A 24,037-nucleotide genomic window follows, 5' to 3' on the forward strand; every position below is an offset into this window, starting at 1 on the left:
TCCATTTCAGTGTCGGGCTTTTCCCCACACCAGGCAATTCTCTGGTACCCGCTGCCTGTCCTACAGTCCAGCTCAGTTCTGAGACTGTCTACCTGGAGATGGCAACATCAGATCTCACAGGCTAAAGGCTCAGTCCTGCCCCCCAGGCACTACCCTCCCAATGCGCTTAATATGCCAATGGAAAGTCCAAGTTGGTGCTTGTTATTCTAGCCAACTGACCAACTATAGATTGGGTGTTCCAGCAGCCTCCTTTGCGGGTTCAGTTAATTGGATAGAGTGATTCACAGAAACATTTTCTTTACTAGATCACTGGTTTATTATAAGAGGATATAATTTAGAAGCAGCCACATGGACAAGAGGCATAGGGTAAGGTCTGGGGAAAGGGCCCAGGACTCTCTCAGAGGTGGTTCCTCCCTGCAAAACTCCAAGTGTCCCCCAACCCAGAAGATCACCAAACCACATTCTTATGGGTTTTTATGGAGGCTTTATTACATAGGCCTGGTTTATTAAATTATTGGCTATTGGCAATTGGCGACTCAATCTCCAGCCCCCCCGCCCCCCCCCCACCGGCCACTTCCCAGAAGTCTGGGGGCCAAAACTGAACTTTCCAACCCTTTAAATACAATGTTGGTTCTCCTCCAAACCAGCCCCCGTCCTTAGGTGTAGTCCAAAAGTCATCTCATTCATCTAACAAGACACCGTTGTCACATTCTTACCGCTTGTGAAACCTCAAAGGGTATCTGTGACAGAAATGGGGATGAAGACCAAAGGTACAGTTCTTATTGTAAATCACAGTATCACAGTGGTACTTGATGTACCAAAGGCATTTAATGAGTGACAGAGTGTGAGACAGAGAGAGAGAGAAAATCATGAAACAGATTACAGGAATTTTGTATTGGAAATGCCACAAAAATAATTTAGCCTCACCTTCTACATTTTATCAAAGGCATTGGTAAGTTTGCTCTATGCAGACACACTACTGCACACTTTCTTATATTGACCCAAACATTATTTGAGTTGTACATTAAGTCATCCATCCATCCATCCGTTGAGTACACTGAATGTTTGATGAGAGGAAGGCGATAATGCAAAGACATGGTTCCTGCCAAGAAGACATGTATATTCAATGAGGGAATACAAGCAGGTGATTAAGTGAATTCAGTAAAGCATTGTTGGCACTATAAAAGTCCTGGTCATTTTTTCTCTTGTATAAGGAGTGAGTGGAGGTCAGTAATGTACAGAACAGATGGAATTAAATGAGTCAGTGTTGGGACTGGCAGCATAAAACTGAAGACAGAGGCACTTTCCCTAGACTTGGAATCAGGGGAAGAGTGGAGACGAGAGAGTAGATATTGGAAGCAGTGGGTGTAGAGTGAGCATTGTCAGAGTTCCTTTGTGTGTGTGTGGATGTATGTGTGTGTGTGTGTGCATTAAGTCACTCCAGTCATGTCCAACTCTTTGCGACCCTATGGACTATAGCCTTCCGGGTTCCTCTGTCCGTGGAATTCTCCAGGCAAGAATACTGGAGTGGGTTGCATGCCCTCCTCCAGGGTATCTTCCTGAACCAGGGATCGAACCAGCTGCTCTTATCTCTCCTGCATTGACAGGTGTGTCCTTCACTACTAGTGCCACCTGTCATTTGAGGGACGGCAAGTCATTGATTTCAGCTGAGCCTGGGGCTCTGGTACTTCCTCTTTCGTGCTTTAAATATTAGAATGCTGGTTTCTCCATCACAGGCTAAATATAGGCAAGGACATTGGAGCATAATTCTTCAGCATCCTCATTGCCTTCATGGAGTATATCTGACTTTGGCAGTGGCAAAAGTTAAGGGCCATTATTAGAAGGAAATATTTCAGTGGTAGTGTGAACTTGGACGGTGCGCTGACAATAATTCTGTCTGTGGTTGGACATAATAATTTCAATATTTTATATCTGGGAAGGCAAGAAAAAGTAGAACAAGTGAGCTGGAGGCATTCCACATTAATGAGATTTGTGTTTTTATTTTGATGGTATTGTTCCTAGTTCTATAACTGCCATTAAAACAATACAAATAAATGCTCAAGAGTTTTCAGGCAGTGGGGTTCTGAACATTTAATTTAAGACAGACGTTTAGTTCTAGTCCCAGTTAATCTTTGGGGAAGCTAGTTAGCATCCTTAAATTTAAGATGTCTTAGAAAATAAAGTACCTACCTTATGGAGTCAAATGTGAGGAATAAATAAGTTAATGCTTGTAAAGCATTTGGTAGAGTATGATATATGGTAAGTAAACACTTAAAGTATTGATTGTCATTACTGTGGGCTGTGACATAAAGAAAAGTTATTTCCAAGTAGGTATAGACATAACAATCACTAGTAGGCAATTTTCAAAATGTACATCAGGGCCCCATTACCAGTAAAGATTTATTTTGTAGCTCTGAGTTATTACCAGGCATTAAAAAAGTTCAGAAATTATTGTGATGTAGGTAAGGGTCACCCATGCAGTATTATCACTAAACTTGGTATCCAACTTAATGGATTCTTACATCATCTTAAACTCCCAAGAAATATCCCCTTCTTTATTTCGTGGAATACTGCCAGTTAGAGGAATTAAGTAAATTCCCAGGTGGTGCAGTAGTAAAGAATCTGCCTGCCAATGCAGGAGACGCAAGAGTCTTGAGTTCTGTCCCTGAGTCAGGAAGATTCCCTGGAGGAGGAAATGGCAACCCTCTCCAGAATTCTTGCCTGGGAAATCCCGTGGACAGAGGAGTCTGGTGGGCTGCAGTCCATGGGATCTCAAAGAGTCAGACACGACTGAGCAAATGAGCACACACCCTGATAAACAAGCTTTATTTGGATATCAATGCATTGGTTAGAACTGATGAAATTTTACAGACCAGAGTTGGTCAGAGAAAGGTGTTTGTTATATTCTATTTTATTGAAACTGTTCTGGAAAGGTGCCTATGATTCCACTTTGGGGCACTGATTCCTGTCATTCGCTTTCCTGCTAGGTGACCCAGGGTGACACCATGGTTCTTTAAAACACTAATCTGTCAGTTTTGTAAACTTTCAAGGACAGCTCTTTGCCATAGTTTTTGACTTGTCAATGAGGTTTACATAGCTTTACAGTTGACATTGATTTGTTCCATTCCATCTCGACATCAAGACTTGTTCTTCCCAGACTTATTGGATGCTTTGTTGTAAGCTTCCTATTATTACCCTGTCATCTGTTCCAGCTTCCTTTCAGATTTGGCTTTGGAACTTGTCTCGGTGCGATGAAATTAACATCGCCCTGAGTTTGTGGCTATGACATCAACTCATTCATGTGAAAGGGGAATTAAAAGTGATGTGAGAAAAAAGGTCACCCAGGATCGCTTGATAACATGAATCCTTGATGGATGCAGAGATGAGGGCATCAGGGAGCAAAAATTCATCTACACAGTGGAAAACTCATCTTTCGTTTTTCCTGCAGAGATTCCAGCCAGAGAACAGAGAAAAATTCCTAGACTCTGATCCTCTCTGAGGGGAACATCTGAAGATAACAATATAAAATGATAATGACTATAATTCCCTCCCTAATATTTCAAAACACATGAACAGTCATTTTGCTCCACTATTGCAAGCAGAGTCACTAAGTACAGGTCCCGAAACCATGGAATCTAAGAGCAGTGAGGGCTTCCCTGGGGGCTCAGTGGTGAAGAATCTGCCTGGCAGTGCAGAAGACGCAGGTTTGATCCCTGATCTGGGAAGATGCCGCATGCCCCAGAGCAACGAAGCCCATGCACGCAACTAGTGAGCCTGTGCTCTAGAGCCTGGGAGCCACAACTGCTGAGCCCACAACACATCTGCTGAAGCCCACGCACTCTAGAGCGAGTGCTTCACAAGAGAAGTCACCACGATGAGAAGTCCACACACCACAGCTCGACAGTAGCCCCTTCTCAGCACAGCCAGAAAAAAGCGTGTGTTGCAACCAAGACCCAGCACACCCTAAAAATACATAAATTTAAAAGGAAAGAAATAGCAGTGGTCTTCCATTACCTTTTTTTACATAAAACTGATGTGATTGTGTTGATATCAATGCTTCTAAAATCCAGGGCTCATGCAGGAAAGATGGCAAGACATGGGGAGTGAAATATGCAGGGCATCGTGAGCCTCTGGATGAAAGAGGCAATGTGCTGAGACTCCAGCAAGAGGCAGAGAGATATTAGGCAATGGGTGTTAGTCTTGGATGGAGAGGATGGGAGAGATGAGGGGAGAGCAGAGATCTCTGTTGGTTGAAGGGCTCATTGGATGAGCCAAGAGATCATCCAACAAAGCCCACAACAGGCACCAAGATGAAATGTAGAGCAGAGCATCAGTCCCCAGGAAGGATGAGTCCTTTAGAAGATGCTCCTATAAAGGCCCCAGGCCTGGAAATGATTGCTGACCCAGGAATTCTCTCAAAATAAGACTGGGTCTGGACCCAAACTGAAGAAGTAGGAGGCAGCAGGAAAGTTGACCGCGTCTAGAGGTATCAGACTTCAGGCTTCCAGTCTTCCTCACAGGGCTAGCACCTTCTGTGGCTCATCACTCGGTTTTCCCGCCTCGTCTCACTTGGTTCAGGAGGGGCAAGCTTTCCTTGTGGACTCGGTGAGGAGTGCCCTGGAGCCTCCACTGCGGCAGTTGCATGGATCAAAGCCCATGCCCCTCGCTGCTCTCCACGCTCATTCCTACCGCCATTCGTTAGCAAACATGAACACTTGGCACCTGCCCTTTGCACAACGGGACTACCGTTGTGTGTCTCAGTGGGTCTGATCCTCAATATTGTTTTCTCCTACTGGAGGCGGTATTAATAAAGAAGCCTGGATGCCTGAGCATGTATTGTCCACATAAATAGCCTTGGGATTGTTTCAGTTTCCCCTTCCCCCTTCAGCACGGTCGGTTTGCATCGTAAGTCCTTGGATTTCAGCAATCACATCAACACTGTTGTTGCTGTGTTGCTGTTTAGTCGCCAAGTCATGTCTGACTGTTTGTGACCCCATGGACTATGGCATGGCCGGCTCCTCTGTTCTCCACTACCTCCCAGAGCTTGCTCAAACTCATGTCCATTGAGTCGGTGATGCCATCCAACCATGTCATCCTCTGTCATCCCCTTCTCTTCCTGCCTTCAGTCTTTCCCAGCATCAGGGTCTTTTCCAATGAGTCAGCTCTTCACATCAAGTGGCCAGAGTACTGGAGCTTCAGCTTCAGCATCAGAACTTCCAATGAGTATTCAGAATCAACAGTGGGGAACACCTTTGTTTCACACCACCCAGCATCTCATCCATCTTCTCTGTTCTCCATTTCTGTCCAATCTCTTTTCCAAGAATAAAATCTGACAAATGTAGTTTTGCTTAATGCTCTGTTCAGTCTAAATTTTTCCACGGTTTCAAACCTCACTTGTAGGATCCCAACTGAAAGTGTGCCACAATAGATAAAATATTTATTGAAGGAATTAATGAAACTGTGTGTAAGTGTTTTCTGATTTCACTTTTGAGGCTGAATTAGCTAAGCCCCTCAAGGGACATTACATGTTTTTATCTATTTAAAAGTGTTTAATAAACTCTATTTAATTAAGTTAAATGAATTATTAATTCAGGCTCTTTAGGAAAAAGTTATAAAACTATGTGACAATTTTTCTTATAAGAATCCTAATATAGTATGTGACTCAACAATGTGCTATTCTGTTCCAGGAGAGAGAATCATTTAAATCTTACTCTTAACACATTTTAATGGACTTTGCTTTCATACATCCACTCCTTCTATAAAGTTTTATGATCTCCAAAACAAGATAATTTCCACCTGCTAGGCACCCCACTCCAGGACTCTTGCCTGGAAAATCCCATGGGCGGAGGAGCCTGGTAGGCTGCAGTCCATGGGGTCGCTAAGAGTCGACACAACTGAGTGACTTCACTTTCACTTTCCACTTTCATGCGTTGGAGAAGGAAATGGCAACCCACTCCAGTGTTCTTGCCTGGAGAATCCCAGGAACAGGGGAGCCTGGTGGGCTGCCGTCTCTGGGGTCACACAGAGTCGGACACGACTGAAGTGACTTAGCAGCAGTAGCAGGGAGGTTAAGGTTCTCTGACAATACTTGCTTTTTCGTCATAGAATGCCCTCTAATCCACCCATCAGACTTTTTGCAGGGGAAGTATAGATGTGTTACAATGTTGTGATAGTTTCAAGTGTACAGCAAAGTGATTCAGTTACACATACACTGTGCTCAGTCACTGTGGTCATGTCTGACTCTTTGAGGCCCTATGGACTATAGCCCATCAGGTTCCTCCGTCCATGGGATTCTCTAGGCAAGAACACCAGTTCAGTTCAGTTCAGTTCAGTCGCTCAGTCGTGTCCGACTCTTTGCGACCCCATTAATTGCAGCGCGCCAGGCCTCCCTGTCCATCAGAGTAGGTTGTTATTCCCTTTTCCAAGGGATCTTCTTGACACAGGGATTGAAATGGAATCTCCTGCCCTTTCCTGCATTGCAGGTGGATTCTTTACCCACTGAGCCATCTGGAAAGCCCAGTTATACATATACTTGTGTATATATTTATACTTTGTCAGATTCTTTTCCATTATAGGTTATGACAGTTCCTTGTGTACAATAGGTCTCTGTTGATTATCTATTTTATACATAGTAGTTTGTATCTGTTAATCCCAGACTCCTAATTTATCCCTCCCCTTGCCCAGCCCTTCCTCTTTAGTAACCGTAGATTTGTTTTGTATGTATGTGAGTCTGTTTCTATTTTGCAAATACAAGTTCATTTGTAAGAGTTATTTAGGCTTCACATATAAGTGGTGTTGTGTGTATCTTTCTGTCTGATTTCACTTAGTAGGATAATCTCTAGGTCTATAAATATTGCTGCAGATAGCATTATTTCATTGTTTTTTATGGATAGTAGTATTTCATGGTATATATTCTTGTAATGTACATATCTATATGTCCATATATATGTATTCTGTATAGCACATCTTTGTCCATTCATCTGTCAGTGGACATGTAGTTTGATTCTGTGTCTTGGCTGTTATAGACAGTGCTGCAGTGATCACCTGTGTGTGTGTGTGAAGTCGCTCAGTCGTGTCGACTGTTTGCCACCCCATGGACTACAGCCTACCAGGTTCCTCCATCCATGGGATTTTCCAGGCAAGAATACTGGAATGGGTTACCATTTCCTTCTCCACAATAAAAGTAATAAGCATATAAACATATCCATTGCCTGAAAAAGTGTCCTTGTGTCTCTTTGCCTTTTATGGGGGGAAGGGGTGATAGAAACACTAAAAATGAAATATGCTCTATTAACAAAGTTTTAAGTTAATTTTAACACTTGTTAAATATAGGCACTCTCAAGACTTGTTCAGCTTCTATAACTGAGACATTATACCCTTGAACAACTTCCCATTTACCCCACTCCCTAGGCCCTGGCAACCACCATTCTATTTTCTGCTTCTGTAAGTTTGACTATTTTAGATACCTTATGTAAGTGCAATCATATATATTTTTTTTCTTTCTGTAACTGACTTATTTCAGGTTCATCCATGTTGTCACAAATAGTATAACTTTATTCTTTTCTAAGGTCTTCCTTGGTAGCTCAGATAGTAAAGAATCTGCCTGCAATGCTGGAGACTCAGGTTTGATCCCTGGGTGGGAAAGATCCCCTGGAGAAGGAAATGGCAACCCACTCCAGTATTCTTGCCTGCAGAAATCCGTGGACAGAGGAGCTCCAGGAGGGCTACAGTCTATGAGGCTGCAAAGAGTTGGACTTGACTGATGGACTAAGTCCTTCACGGCCGAGTAACGTCGCCTTATATGCGTACGCCACGTTTTCCTTATCCATTTTTTCTGGAACATTAGAGTTACTTCCCTAGCTTGGCTACTGTGACTGATGCTGCAATGAACATGGGAGTCCTGGTATCTCCTTTAGTTCCTAATTTCATTTCTTTTGGATGTTTACCCAGGAGTGGGATTGCCAGATCATATGGTAGTTCTGTTTTTGGATTTTTTAAGGAACCTCCATACCTACCTTAATCTTACATTTTCATCGACAGTGTGCAGTTTCTCTCCATCCTTGCTAGTACTTGATATCTTTTGCCCTTCGATACTCACCATCCCACCATATTATTAGATAATATCATACTGTGGTTTTGATTTGTATTTCCTTGACAGTAGTGATGTTGCATTGCCTTTTTTGTTTGTTTGTTTAATACACCTGTGAGCCATTTGTGTGTCTTCCTTGGGGAAACAGCTTTTCAAGTGCTTTATCTATTTTCTAACTGGTTTCTTTTCTTTTTTTTTTAACTATTGAGTTGTATGAGTTCCTTATTTATTTTAGAAATAAACCCCTTTAAATATTTTCTACCATCCTGTAGATTGCCTTTTCATTCTCTTGGCTATTTCCTCTGCTGAAAGGAAAAGCAACTTTTTCATTCAATTTAGTCCTACTTGTCTGTTTCTGCTTTTGTCTCCTGTGTTTTTGGTATATCATCTTTTATAGCCCAATTTATGTCACCACTTCTCCCCTGAAACTGCCCAGGAGAAGGCCATCTTACTGGCCTTGTTGCTCTTGTTTTTTTTTTTTTTTTTTTTTTGCTGGTATCTCTTGTTCCTCTACCCTTCAAATCCAGATAACCTTCAAAGAGCTTTCTTCACTGTCCTTTTCATATCTCTTTACAGTCTCACCTTCACTGAATTAACTTAATCTCACATTATTCACTTACAACCAATATTACACATTTCACTGAATATATCTACATTTCTTTTTCCCATTAGGATACCCACCAGGCCTTATTAGCAATGTCTGTCTCTTGAATGCTTGTTCATCTCAAAGTATCTAATACCAGAAAATATTCAGTCCTAGGAGGTCTGTTCTCCCTCCATATATTAAAGTGAGTTATAACTGGGAAAGGTTGTCTTTCCACCCACATCACAAGGTGAGTACCTCCCACTGGAATAGAAGCTCCTTCACAGGGTGATGATGCCATGGAGGATACTGTAGGTGCCTGTAGACCATAGGAGTGCCCCAAGTTTGAGAGCTCCTCAGCTGTAGCTCTTCTAGTTACCAATTCTAAGGTCAGTTTTCAGTTCTAAGCATGAAACTACTGTAGGACCAGTTCCATTGAGAGTTTCCATCCCCAACCATATGCTGTGACAAAAACAGCCCTTCCTTAGGTGCTTGGGTTGGGATAAAGTAGAAATGACTATAAAATAACTGGCAATGAAGTAAGGCATTTCAGAACCCAATCTCTAAAGTTTATACCAATAAAAACTGTTTAAATGATGAGTAAATGTGAAAGTTAATGAACCTCATAGTTTATACTGACATCATATGTCTTCCCCACATTAATAGATGGCTGTGGTCTCTGGAACAAAATAATTGACAGTACTGGGAATATTTAGACCATCCAATATTAATTATTCCATTCAACTTGTCTCCTCTATATCCAGATCTCCTAAAACATCATCTTTGATCTCATTCTCTTTCCTACTTTTGAAAGAAGAATTTCTTTCCTGGACAAGGCTAATCCTTTGATCTTAATTATCTCAGTGTTTTTGCAAAGGAAGAAAGAAAAACAGAACCTAAGAAAGAGCAGTTTTGTCATATTTATACAATGGCTTCCCTGGTAGCTCAGCTGGTAAAGAATCTGCCTGCAGTGCAGGAGACCCTGATTTGATTCCTGGGTTGGGAAGATCCCCTGGAGAAGGGATAGGCTACCCACTCCAATATTCCTGGTCTTTCCTGGTGGCTCAGCTGGTAAAGAATACACCTGCAATGTGGGAGACCTGGGTTCCATCCCTGGGTTGGGAAGATCCCTTAGAGAAGGGAACGGCTACCCACTCCAGTATTCTGACCTGGAGAATTCCTTAGACTGTGTGGTCCATGGGGTTGCAAAGAGTCGTACACAACTGAATAACTCACTTTCCCTTTCCCCTTATACAAGGCAATACATGTAAAGCACTTAGCTCAGTGCAGATACATTTATTCAATAGATATTTATTGAGAACCTATAATGTCCCAGGAATGTCCTAGATATGATACACAATGGCAACTCAGCAGATGTTTCCTCCTTCTATGCTGACTAGTAATGCAATCAGTAGTAAGTCCTCAATGCATATTTTTCCTCCAATTTTATTATTTTATCTTAATTTAATAATAAAATATAGAATTTTAGATGCAGAAGAGAAACCTCCTCCTTTCTTGAAGATCTTGATATATAGTATATATTCCATAGAAAAACACAGAAGGAAAATTCACTTAATTTCTTGTTTCACATATGCAATGACAAAGTAAACATTTATGGGCAGGACATCTTTTAAAAGGCAATGAATTGATTCAATTTCCTAAATGGAGGAAATGCCATTCCAATTAAAAAGTCATGCAGTCAAAAGGAAAAAGTAACCCCAAATTAGCTCTATTTTTAATAATGTAGTAGTGAGCAATATTTAAGAAACTGGGTAAAAACTTAATTATTTAGCTGTTTAGTAATATGTTTAATATGAATTTTTAACACAATAGGAAAAAATCATTTACAAATCATGCATGATGGAATAACAGTTAATTCTTAAAAACCTTTCAGCTAAGAAAGTAACAGTGCCTAGAAATACCTTCCCACCTAAAACAACAGCAAAAAATATATATGTACAAAAAAATTAGGAAAACCAGTTTTCAAAACACTGAACTTTAGGCAGTGAAGGACAGTGATTCTTTAAAAAAAAATTATTGAAGTATATTAGATATATATGTATATTCTTTTTCAGATTATTTTCCCTTGTACATTATTACAAAATATTGAATATAGTTGCCTGTGCAGTAGGTCATTGTTGGTTAACTATTTATATTTTATAGTGTGTATGGTTATGAATGTGTGAGTGTATGTGTGAAAGAAAACTCTATAAGACAACTTTTATTTCTCAAAAATGCATTGTGTGTATGTTACAAAAACCTATATGTGTGTGTGTGTGTGTGTGCGCGTTATATTTATAGATTATGTATAAGGCGTCCCAGGTGGCACTGGCATAGTGATTAAGAATCATCCTACCAATGCAAGAGACACAAGAGACGAGGATTCAGTTCCTGGGTCAGGAAGATATAGATGCATCATATATATAGATTGTGTTTGTGTGTATATATATATATATTTATATCCATATGTATATATATTCAGTTTTATATATATATAATATATATATAAATCATTTTGCTAAGAACCTGAACCTAACACAATATTGTAAATTAATTATGTGCTTAGTTGCTCAGTCATACCTGACTCTTTGCAACCCCATGGACTATAGCCCACCAGGATCCTCCATCCATGGGGATTCTCCAGGCAAGAATACTGGAGTGGGTTGCCATGCCCTCCTCGTAACATATAATAGTCGAGTTTTATTACTTATACGAGAATGGCAAATACATGGCATGTACTATTTCCTGTCAATACAATACATGTGTGTGCTTAGTGGCTCAGTTGTGTCTGACTCTTTGTGACCCCATGGGGTATAGCCCACCAGGCTCCTCTGCCCATGAAATTCTCCAAGCAAGGATACTCGAGTGAGTTGCCATCTCCTCCTCCAAGGTATTTTCCCAACCCCAGGATCAAACCCAGGTCTCCCGCATTGTAGGCAGATTCTTTACCATTTGAGCCACCTAGGACTTCAGTTAAAAAAAAAAAAAAAAAAAAAGGATTCTTAAGAGATAAAAGCAAATGTGGTAAGCCTTACAATTGCCCAGGCTTACTGTCTTGAGAGAATTTCCCTGCAGCAGTGGAGAAAGGGGGACCCAGGCAGAGCCCTGAGGACTCTCTGGGCTGGGGAGAAGGTACTGAGGGTCTAGGTAGTAAAGGTGGCTGGAATTTGCAGGGAAAATAGGAAAAAGGTGATTTCTGCAAAGAAAGAAAATCCTTGAGATCCGTCGAGGGTCACCTTCAACTACGCAGCCGAGAACTGAGAAGCCTGTTTACGTGCGGGAACCACCAGAGAGGAGGGGAAGAACTAACCTGAAAGGATGGTGGGAAATAGTACCTGGTGCTCACACTGGGACCAAAAACGTGCTTACACCCTCCAGCCAAGCTGGGAAATCCCATAATTCACAGACCATTGAGTACACAGAAAGGTCTGCCTAGGTAGGGTAGAGTAATTAACTCTGGACTAAATGAGCCTGTTTCCTTAACAAGTCTTAAATACCAGACTCAGGTGTATGAAATTAGTTCCAAGTAGCTTCACTGTGTCCCAGAACAGAGCTTAAGGCATTTGCAGGAATATGAAGATGCCCAAAACACAACAGGGTAAAATTCAAAATGTATTATGTTCCATCAAAGATCACATGTGCAGAGAAGTGAAAATGGGGCCCATGCTGAGGAGAAAAATCAATCAGTTGAAACTGACACAGATGCTAGAATTAGCAAGTCAGGATAATAAAATATTTTTTATGTGTGTATTCCATATGTTCATAATCGGGATGTGGAAGATATAAGAAATATACTCAAATTAAAGTTCTAGAGATCTTTAATTCATTAGTGTCTAAGATTAAAAATATACTCCATGGGACTGATGGTAGATTAGACATCACAGAAGAAGGGATCAGTTAACCTGAAAACACCAATAAAACTGAACAATGTGAAACACAAAGAAAGAAAAAAAAATTTTTTTTTAAGTGGAAAAAGGAGTCCATAACTGTGAGACCATTCCAAATGGCCTAATGTCCACTTAATTTTAGTCAACAAAATAGCACATAGTGGGTAAGAAAAAAAAATTGTTTTTTGAAGAGCTAATGGCTGAAAAATTTCCACATTTGATAAAAACTATAAATTCACAGATCCAAGAAACCAAATGAACCCCAAGTATAGGAAACCCAAAGAAAGCTACTTGCAAAGAATTTTATAAGGAGTTATCCAACACTGGTGGTAAAGAGAAAAATCTCAAACAGAGTCAGAACAAAAAAGACACACTACATTCAAAGACATGAAGGTAGGAAATACCATAGTTTTGCATTGTTTTGTTAGAAACACTAAGTGCAAGAGAAGACAGTGAAACAAACCTGTCTTTCAAAGATGAGGGCAAAATAAAAACTATTAAGCTGTAAATCAGAAATAATTAATCACTGAAGGAACCACATTACAAGAAATATTAAAAGAAGTCTTCCTGACAGAAGAAAAATGATACCAGATGGAAATAAATCTATACAGATGAAGAGCACTGGATATTGTGACGATATGTTTGGAAGACAGCTTGCATGAAAAAAAGTCTCCTAATATGCTCCACCCATAAAAATGGTGTGAAAAAGTATATGAGTAGTGAGGTCACAGTCTCCAGCAAGCACACCCAAGGTTAGTGTTTGTTCTATTAGAAACCCAAGAAGGTTTATAAATCCTGATTCAGATGGTCTTGCTGTATTAGAGACTCATCAAGAAAAACAAGAGTGAGGACTCAGACAATAAAATTATAAATGAAAGAGAAGTTACAACTGACACCACAGAGATAAGATGCTCATAAGCGACTACTACAAGCAACTGCATGCCAATAAAATGGACAACCTGGAAGAAATGGACAAATTCTTAGAAAAGTACAGCTGTCCAAGACTGAAGGAAGAAGAAATAAAAGTGTGAACCAAACAATCACAAGTAATGAAACTGTGATTAAAGACCTTTCAACAAAGTCCAAGATCAAATGGCATCACAGGCAAATTCTATTAAAAATTTAGAGAGGTGCTAACACATATGTTCTCAAATTCTTCCTCTAAATCACAGAGGAAGGAACACTTTCAAACTCATTCTATGAGGCCAGAGTTACTCTGATACCGAAAGCAGACAAAGATATAGCAAAAAGAAAATTATAGGCCATTATCACTGATGAACATAGACACCAAAATCCTCAACAAAATACTAGCAAACAGAATCCAACAACACATTAAAAGGATCATAACATCATGATCCAGTAGGATTTATCCCAAGGATGCAAGGATTATTTGATATATGCCACAGTCACTGTGACAAACCATATTAAAAAACTGATGTATCAAAATCATAGTATCATCTCAATAGATGCAGAAAAAACTTTTGTCAAAACTTGAGACCCATTTTTTATAAAACTCTCCAGAAAGTGGGCACAGAGTGGGCACCTAGTGCAACATAATAAAATATATGATAGAAATACTGCAAACATCATTCTCAATGATGAAAAATTGAAAGCACTTCCTCTAAGATTACAAGGATGTAATCTTAGTACCATAATTCATTATACTTAGTACCGTAATTCATTATACTTTTGGAAATCCTAGACACGGCAATCAGAGAATAAAAAGAAATAAAAGAAGTCCAAATTGGAAAGAAGTAAAACTGTCACTGTTTGTAGATGATGTAATATTATACATAGAAAATCCTGAAAATGCTGCCAGAAAATTACTAGAGTTCATCAATAAATCTGGTGAAGTTGCAGGGTACAAAATTAATGCACAGAAATGTCTTGCATTTCTATCCACTAACAACAAGAGATTAGAAACAGAAATTAAGGAAACAATTCCATTTACCATCACAATGAAAAGAATAAAATATCTCAGAATAAAACTACTGAAGGGGGCAAAAGACGTGTACTTAGAAAACTATAAGATGCTGATGAAAGAAACCAAAGATGACATATACAGATGGTGATACACCCTGTTTTTGGATTGGAAGAGTCGATATTATATAAATGACTGTACTACCCAAAGCAATCTACTGATTCAATGCAATATCTATCAAATTAACAATGACATTTTTCATTGAACTAGAACAAAAAATATTGTAAAATTTGTGTGGAAACACAGAAGACACTGAATAGACAAAGCAGTTTTGAGAAAGAAAAATGAAAGGAACTGGAGGAATCGGATGTCCTGATTTTAGACTATACTACAAAGCTATGGTTAACAAGACAGTATGGCACTGGTGCAACAAGAAGAAATACAGAGGAGTGAAATAGGATAGAAAGCCCAGAGATAACCCCACACGCTTGTGGTCACCTAGTCTATGACAAGGGAGTGAAGAATATACAATTAAGAAAAGACAGTAAATGGTGCTGGGAAAACTGGACAGCTACGTGTGAAAGAATGAAATTAGAACACTCCCTGACACCATACACAAAATAAGCTCAAAACAGATCGAAGACCTAAATGCAGAACAGGATATTATTAAAACTCTTACAGGTAAACGTAGAATATTCTTTGATATAAATCACAGCAAGCTCATCTTTAATCCACTTCCTGTAGTAATAAAAACAATAATAAACAAATGAGAACTAATTTAATTTAAAACCTTTTGCCCAGCAAAATAAGCCATGAACAAAACAAAATCAACTCTCAAAATGGGAGAAAATATTTTCAAGTATTTGGTAACTGTGGGGAAAAGGAGAAGGGGAGGGTCACCATAGAAGTTGTTGTTTAGTCCCTAAGTCTTGTCCGACTCTTTTGTGACCCCATGGACTACATATAGCCTACCAAGCTCCTTGGTCAATGGAATTTTCCAGGCAAGAATTCCAGAGTGGTTTGCCATTTCCTTCTCCAGGGGATAGTCCAGACTGAGGACTGAACCCACATCTCCTGCAGGTGAATTCTTTACCACTGAGCTACCTGGGAAGCCCCCACTATTCGGGTAGGGGATTTAAAAGTGGGATTGTGTGGAAAAGTGTAAACTACTAAAGAAATAAAGAAACCATTGCCATTGCATAACCAAAGTAAAGACAAATAAAATGAAGATGAAACAAACAAACAAAAATCTGTTCTTGTGGAAAAGAGCAAGGGTATGTTTAATATATTTAGAGGACACATCAGGTCCTACTTTTCAAAGATTTCACTCTAGAGCAGCCCATGGATGCAAGTAAAATGCACTCATCTTCTCTGGGAAGACAAAGGCCTGTAATGCTGGGAGTTTTAGTTCTCCCAAACTGACCCCCACCCTGTTTTTCAGTATTTTTCAGCATTCTTAGAAGTTTTCCCATCCCCAAAACACAAATGTGCAGATAATTTGTTTTTTAAAAGAAGTTAATTGTGATATTGTGAAAACCTTTTCTGAATTTTTTTAGATAAAATAAGTACTTTGCTATAATTATATTTTTTAAAAAACTGAAGTATATGGAAAAATAAAACATAAAGATTAAAATATGATATAAGAGTCCTGTAGTTGAAACAGTCAAAATCCTTGATGTACTGAATGAAGCATTTTTCATTAAAAGTAATCTTTGCACAGTGGGTTTTAGGGAGCTTTATAGAAACATTCTTCCTTGATTCTGTTGACTGTTTTATAAGGTGATGTATCAAGTACTGCAAAGGTTACTCGCTTCGTAGTTCACCACATAATTGCTACTGCTGCTAAGTCACTTCAGTCGTGTCTGACTCTGTGCAACCCCATAGACGGCAGCCCACCAGGCTCCCCCATCCCTGGGATTCTCCAGGCAAGAACACTGGAGTGGGTTGCCATTTCCTTCTCCAATGCATGAAAGTGAGAAGTGAAAGTGAAGTCGCTCAGTCGTGTCCGACTCTTAGCAACCCCATGGACTGCAGCCTACCAGTCTCCTCTGTCCACGGGATTTTCCAGGCAAGAGTACTGGAGTGGGGTGCCATTGCCTTCTCCTCACCATGTAATTAGACCTTTGTATTTAGAATCATTGTCCTTGTTGTTCTACTGAAATGTAAAGAATGAAACATGAAGCTTTAAAAGCATTATTTTCCTTCATCTGTGATATGTAAGTAGTATGAAGATGAAATTCGTATATTGAGACAACTAGATGGCCAGTAGGGACTAAACTCAATACTCCAAATCATATAAAAATAGTTTCTTCATTATGAGTTTCATGTTTTTGTGACAGGAGTATTAATATCTGTTGGGTACTGGACATTTGCCAGACATACCGCAGGCTTATTCTTCATGGTTAATGTCTCATTTAATCTTCACCTCAACCTAGTAAGTGTTGTAAACCCATTTTACAGGTAATGAAACTAACCCTTAGAAAAACTGAACAGCTCATTCAAGGCCCTGAGACCAACAGGTTCCAGGACTGTGATATGAACTCAGGTCTGTCTAAGATTCTCATCCTTCTTCAAGCCCACATCAGCAACCTCTGCTTCTCAAATTGGACGCCTTGAAAAAAAAAATCATAATTTTCCCCTTGACCATCCTGCCTTTTTGGTCTGATTTCCTCCACTTTCTGTATAGCTGATAGAATTTATCTTTTTGGTGGTTTTATTTCAGGAATTACAGTTTGAAAGGCTGACCCGAGAACTGGAGGCAGAACGCCAGATAGTCGCCAGCCAACTGGAGCGATGCAAGCTTGGATCGGAGACGGGCAGCATGAGCAGCGTCAGGTACTGGGCACTCTGCTCCTCGGGGCTGGGCTTTGCGTTGCCAGTGGAAGGAAACTGTGGTGTTTATCTTTTCCTTACAAGCCTGGCACTGACATTAGAACACTCAGCCAGATGTTGGAAAGGAATCATAACCGACCTGATTGAAGATGTTCAAAAGGTGTCCAAAGTGATTTGTGCTTGAATCTCTTTTCACAAAATGCACACTTGCCCTGAATGCAAAGTACCTGTCGTTTTACACAAAAAGGAGGCTTTGCATTTAGTGAGTTTGCTGGAAATGAGGAGATGATAAGTCACAGTCCCTCAGTTTGGTTCTTTTTTTTCCTGAATGATCAAGAGTTGCAGGTTCCGGAAATGAAAGCGAGAACGTTTTGATCTAACTTGCTTTGTTTGCTAATATACAATGCTACATTATAAAATTGCTCCTCACACATCAGCTGCAATTTCTGTGTGTGAAAACATTTCTTAGATAGAATGATTATTCAGTTTTGGGTTGGTATGAGATTATGAAATATTTAAAAACAAAACTTGGTCACTTGACCACAAAATAAATTATCTGCCTAAGGACCATGTTTCCATATTTAAAAATAGAAGTATGTGTGAGTGTGTGTGAAAGAAACATAAATAAAGCTCTATAAGATGACTTTTATTTCTAAAAGTGCATTGTACTTTCTTGACATGTTGTCCTGTACTGTGGTTTTGACATGCTACATTTTCAGGGAGGTATCTTCTCTCTGAGAACCCTGCCATACTCTTTCTCCTTCTGTTCAACTGCATTGTTGGTTACATCACTACACCCACAGTCCATTGTTGAAAACTAGTCACGTGGCCCCTTCGTAAATGGAAATGGGCAGGGATTCCTAGTCTTGAGGTCTATGGCCACTCTGCCCAGGAAGCAGAAACGTAACCAACTACGGCCACAAGGAATGAAAACATCCTTGAATCCATTGGTCTAAAATATTCTATCACTGTAAGGTTAATTTGTAGTTGGAATGTTTCTTGTTAGAGCCTCCTGCCATTAGTCTTTTAGCATTGTTCTTTTCTTTGTTCAACAATGATTACCTTTCAAAGGAAATCATTGCATCATTTGTTGTTAGACTAAATTACTCTGAAATATCCTTTTCAGTTGTATTTGGGGATGTGTGAAGCATATCTGCTTTGGCATCTGAGTACCTAAGCTATGTAGAACTGAAGATATAGATCCATGTGATCTTTTCAACTCATCATAGACTTGTCTGAACATCCAAATTAACTAAAGCAGGATGAAAAAGAAAAAGGAGAATTAATTTGTGTCCACCTGAAATTGTTTTCAGAAGGTTGACCGGTTGAAGATGTTGAGGTTAAAGTGTGGAGAAAAGTAATATTTATAAATGTGTATTCGATTTAATACAGGGGTTTGTATATATCTGAGGAGCTTTTTTCAGTGGTGAACATCACCTGAGAAGCTATCAGGATTTTCAGGTCCATAAACACTGTCAAATTGACATCTGCATCTTCATTTATTTGTTTTGAAATCCATTGCCTCACTACTGGTCAGATCACCTTTTCCATTCAGTTCAGTTCAGTTCAGTTCAGTCGCTCAGTCATGTCCAACTCTTTGCGACCCCATGAATCACAGCACACCAGGCCTCCCTATACATCACCAACTCCCAGAGTTTACTCAAACTCATGTCCATCAAGTCAGTGATGCCATCCAACCATCTCATCCTCTGTTGTCCCCTTCTCCTCCCACCTTCAATCTTTCCCAGCATCAGGGTCTTTTCTAATGAGTCAGTTCTTCGCATCAGGTGGCCAAAGTACTGGAGTTTCAGCTTCAGCATCAGTCCTTCCAATGAACACCCAGGACTGATCTCCTTTAGGATGGACTGGTTGGATCTCCTTGCAGTCCAAGAGACTCTCAAGAGTCTTCTCCAGCACCACAGCTCAATTTCCACTCATATTCCTGATATTTCTGTGGGATACTTTTATGTATTCTCCATCTTGTATTTTGTTTCACCCACCACTAGCCCTTGGTAGCAGCAGGTCTGGGGGACCATGCTGTGTCCTGTGTCTTAATTTCCAACTGCTGATTGGACCAGAAATGGGTATCCAACCCAAGGGTGGCTCATCCAGTAAGTGGCCTGTGAGGAATCAGTCTTGCACTCTTGAGAATGTAAACTGTGTGACCCCACATCTCTGACACCTAATGGATTGTGTTAGGAGATGGTTGCCATGTGGATTGGGTGCTGGTGGAGGAAGCTACAGAAATACAGAGTGATCCAACAGAGAGAGACTGTGGTTCCTGGTAGTCAGAGACCAGGTTAGTTCCCATTAGGGACTGGCTGCATTTAGATGTTGCATCCATGAGATTACCTTTTGAATTCCTAAAATATTTTCTCCTCCTTCCTTTGATTTGATTGAGTTGATAATTTTTCTGAGGTCTAATATTTCATGAATAGAATACATCAGCGAACGACTAAAGTAGACAGAAAAATTACCCCATGACAACTTGTGATCGTTTATACTGTATCTTGTATTCCTATCTCAGCCTGTGATACATAATCAATAATTCTTATTAAATATATATTAAATAATAGTGCTTATTGCAGATGCTATCTAATTATTTCTCCTTGCTGTATAGCTATATATAGCGATATGATATGTCTTCTTCAAGCTTGATTATTTTATATTTTGAAAATGTCTAATGTATGAATCAGCATTTGAATAATATAAGCAATTTACTGAAATTTCACTGGAGGCAATCCAATACTTCCACTGTTTATTTTGGTTTTTTTTTGTCATAACCTAGTTGTTTGCTCAGCTTCAGAAATACACCTTTAACAATTCAAGTCTTTATTAAGGGTGATAGACTAACCTAGTTAGCACATCACAGGGAATGTTTAAAAATAATGAAATAGAATGTAAACAATTTTTGAAAGAGGAGAACAGGCAAAGAAATCTGTGATGTTGTTTCCTACTTCTTGGGGATACTAGGGAGGTGTAAGAGAGTTTCTTAGAGGAAATGAAACAAAATCAAAGTTGTTTTCAGATTTTTTTCTTTTTACATAAATGGTAAAAGTGACATCAGTATAGTTTGGTTCTCCTCTGCCTTTATTAGTGTTAGGAAATTGCTCCATCTTATTTCTAAGGCCTCTTTCCTGGTAGATACATTGACAGTTTAAACTTAATGAAAAGATGTTGTTAGTATGCATTTATAACAGCCAACTCAGTTGCGTTGTTATTGTTTACTCACGAAGTAGCATCCGACTCTTTGTGATCCTGTGGACTATAGCCTCCCAGACTCCTCTGTCCAAGGGGTTTCCCAGGCAAGAACACTGGGGTGTTGCCATTTCCTTCTCTAGGAGATCTTCCCTTCCCAGGGATTGAACCCACATGTCCCCTTGGCAGGTGGATTCTTTACCACTGAGCCATGTTGGAATCCCTAACAGCCAACTTTATAATAGTCAATCAAATTATAAATCCTGAATGAGAGTGCTGAGAATTTGGAGAATCTGGAGATAACTATTGTTGCAGCAAGGCAACTTCTGCATCCTTGTATCTAGGGTATAAGTCTGCAAGTAGGAACATCGTGATGTCTGAAACTCTCCCCAGACTTTTCTGTGTACCTTATCACCTTCCTCTCTCAGCTTTCCTCACTGGTTTCAGTCCAACCTTTCCAAACTGTTGGATCCTTCTCTCTCCTACCACTTGAATGTTTCCATACCTTCTCCCTAATTCCCCAGAACCATGCAGTTCTGAGTCAGGAATGTGATTTGTATAGAGGCGGGCTTTTATTTAGGGTCATGACCAAATCTTTCTTGCTAATAGCCCACTTCTGCCCTCTGGCCAGTCACAGCTACTTGTTTCTCACCCACTCCTCAGGCTGAGACCTATCGAGTTGGTGTTAGTTTGGCTGCCCTAGGAGCCACCTGGTCGCATGCCGGGGTGGGGCCTTGCATTGTTCTTGCACAGGACCTGACTGTGCCCATGCCCTTGTTGTGTTACTCATAGACCCCTGGCGCAGCATTTTAACTCATCTCTTTGCCCGCATCTTGCCCAGATCCATCCTCCATGTGGTATGAGACTGAACTGCATAACACACAGATTAGAACCACGTCTGTGAAGGACCCATCCTCACTTCTGTAATTTCATAAATACACCACCTTCCCATCTTACATGGCCATAGGTATGTGATCCCATCCATCTAGAATAACCAACCTCTGTCATCTGGTCACCTGCTCCTAGGGATCTAGTTACCCAGCACAGGGCTCACATTCGTTTGAATGTCTTCTTGATCTGTTCAGATTGGGCCAGGTGTCCCTTCCTTTGTAAATCATTGGAATCATTGACAAAGTTTTGGAGATAGGACTCTATTAACCCTTCTAGAAATTCCTTGCCACAGAATGTTTTGGCTTTCAGTCAGAGCACATGGGGGATTTTCTCAAGTGCTACTGAAAGTTTGGCAGATGTCTACTTAAATGTAAAACAGATATCTACTCATTTCCCTTGATTCTCATGGGCAGCCAGAACATAATGGGAGAGACATCAAACTCAAATAATAGTTGGGTCTATCTTATGTTCAGTTCAGTTCAGTTCAGTCGCTCAGTCGTGTCTGACTCTTTGAGACCCCATGAACCACAGCATGCCAGGCCTCCCTGTTCATCACCAACTGCCAGAGTTCACCCAAACTCATGTCCATTGAGTAGGTGATGCCATCCAACCATCTCATCCTCTGTCATCCCCTTCTTCTCCTGCCCTCAATCTTTCCCACCATCAGGGTCTTTTCAAATGAGTTAACTCTTTGCATCAGGTGGCCAAAGTATTGGAGTTTCAGCTTCAACATCAGTCCTTCAGTGAACTTCCAGGACTGATCTCCTTTAGGATGGACTGGTTGGATCTCCTTGCAGGCCAAGGGATTCTTGAGAGTCTTTTCCAACACCACACTTCAAAAGCATCAATTCTTTGGTGCTCAGCTTTCTTTATAGTCCAACTCTCACATCCATACGTGACCACTGGAAAAACTATCGCCTTGACTAGACAGACCTTTGTTGACAAAGTAATGTCTCTGCTTTTTAATATGCTGTCTAGGTTAGTCATAACTTTCCTTCCAAGGAGTAAGCATCTTTTAATTTCATGGCTGCAATCACCATCTGCAGTGATTTGGGAGCCCAGAAAAATGAAGTCACCCACTGTTTCCACTGTTTCCCCATCTATTTGCCATGAAGTGATGGGACCGGATGCCATGATCTTCATTTTCTGCATATTGAGCTTTAAGCCAACTTTTTCACTCTCCTCTTTCACTTTCACCAACAGGCTCTTTAGTTCTTCACTTTCTGCCATAAGGGTGGTGTCATCTGCATATCTGAGGTTATTGATATTTCTCCCGGCAATCTTGATTCCAGCTTGTGCTTCTTCCAGTCCAGCATTTCTCATGATGTACTCCGCATAGAAGTTAAATAAGCAGGGTGACAATATACAGCCTTGACGTACTACTTTTCCTATTTGGAACCAGTCTGTTGTTCCATGTCCAGTTCTAACTGTTGCTTCCTGACCTGCATACACGTTTCTCAAGAGGCAGGTCAGGTGGTCTGGTGTTCCCATCTCTCTCAGAATTTTCCACAGTTTATTGTGATCCACATAGTCAAAGGGTTTGGCATAGTCGATAAAGCAGAAATAGATGTTTTTCTGGAACTCTCTTGCTTTTTCCATGATCCAGCGGATGTTGGCAATTTTATCTCTGGTTCCTCCGCCTTTTCTATCTTATGAACTCTTTCTAAAGGAGACTTGACCCTTAGAGGACATGATGATGATGGCTTATGACAATGATCTAGATCAGAGACAAAGGAAGTCAAATTTCAAAGCTGGAGAGATTTGACACATGATAGCTTCTCCTTTGCTGACTTTAAAAATGGACCTGAAATTTTTAATAGCAACTCATGGGGCTTCTAGATACTGAGAGTGATCCCCAAGTGACAGTCAGTGAGGAGAAGGGGACCTCAGTCTTAGAACCAAAAGGAACTGAATTCAGCTCATTGCCTGAATGAACATGGAAGCATATTATTGCCCAAAACCTCCAGAAAGGAAAGTAGGCCAGCAGAAATTCTGATGATGACCTTGTGAGAAGCTGAACAGAGGATCCAATCATGCCATGCCTAAGCTTCACAAAACCCACAAAGCTGTTAACTTTAAAAAAACTGTGTTGTTCTAAGCTACTCAGTTTGTGGTAATTTTCTATGCAGTAATAGAAAATAAATAAAATGCTTTTCAATTGATGATTTTATATATATTAGAAGAAGCTAAATTATGAAAAATTTTAGAGAAAATGAATTTTATTTTGTAAACATCTGTATTCCATTCAAAAGTTTCATTCTGTAGCTAGCTTTATTTTTCATACATATGTGCTTGCATTTGGATTCGCATATTAAAATAATCTGTGGCTTTGACTCTAAGAAGTAGATTTGAATGTGGAGTGATGTCATTTTTCGCTGTAGAATAAGGACAACTAGTAAACCAATCACCTTTAGCCTTATTTTTATAATATAGCTGCCCAAGACTCTGAGTGGAGTAATATATATTTTAAAAGACAAAATATAATATATATATATATATATATATGTGAAGAATGCTAGTTCCACATAAGAAGATGCTCTTTCTTTCCAGCAGAAGAACTATTGTTTCTTGCAAACAAATTTCTTCAAAAGTCAGACCCATTTTGGAGATTGGGAAACAAAAAGAATTACTGTTAT

At 39.9% G+C, this 24,037-nt stretch overlaps 1 protein-coding gene across 3 annotated transcripts in view; it reads left to right on the forward strand.

Moving 5' to 3' along the window:
• CTNND2 (catenin delta 2) overlaps positions 1–24,037 on the forward strand; it is a 1,112,452-nt gene that overhangs the window by 382,991 nt on the left and 705,424 nt on the right. For all 3 annotated transcript variants that reach the window (XM_018065721.1, XM_018065722.1, XM_018065723.1), the window contains one exon: positions 17,203–17,315. In XM_018065721.1, coding sequence (XP_017921210.1) covers positions 17,203–17,315 — 113 coding nt within the window. The remainder of the gene's footprint in view (positions 1–17,202; positions 17,316–24,037) is intronic.

Source organism: Capra hircus, chromosome 20 (assembly GCF_001704415.2).
Source record: "Capra hircus breed San Clemente chromosome 20, ASM170441v1, whole genome shotgun sequence".
Classification (NCBI taxonomy): Eukaryota; Metazoa; Chordata; class Mammalia; order Artiodactyla; family Bovidae; genus Capra; species Capra hircus.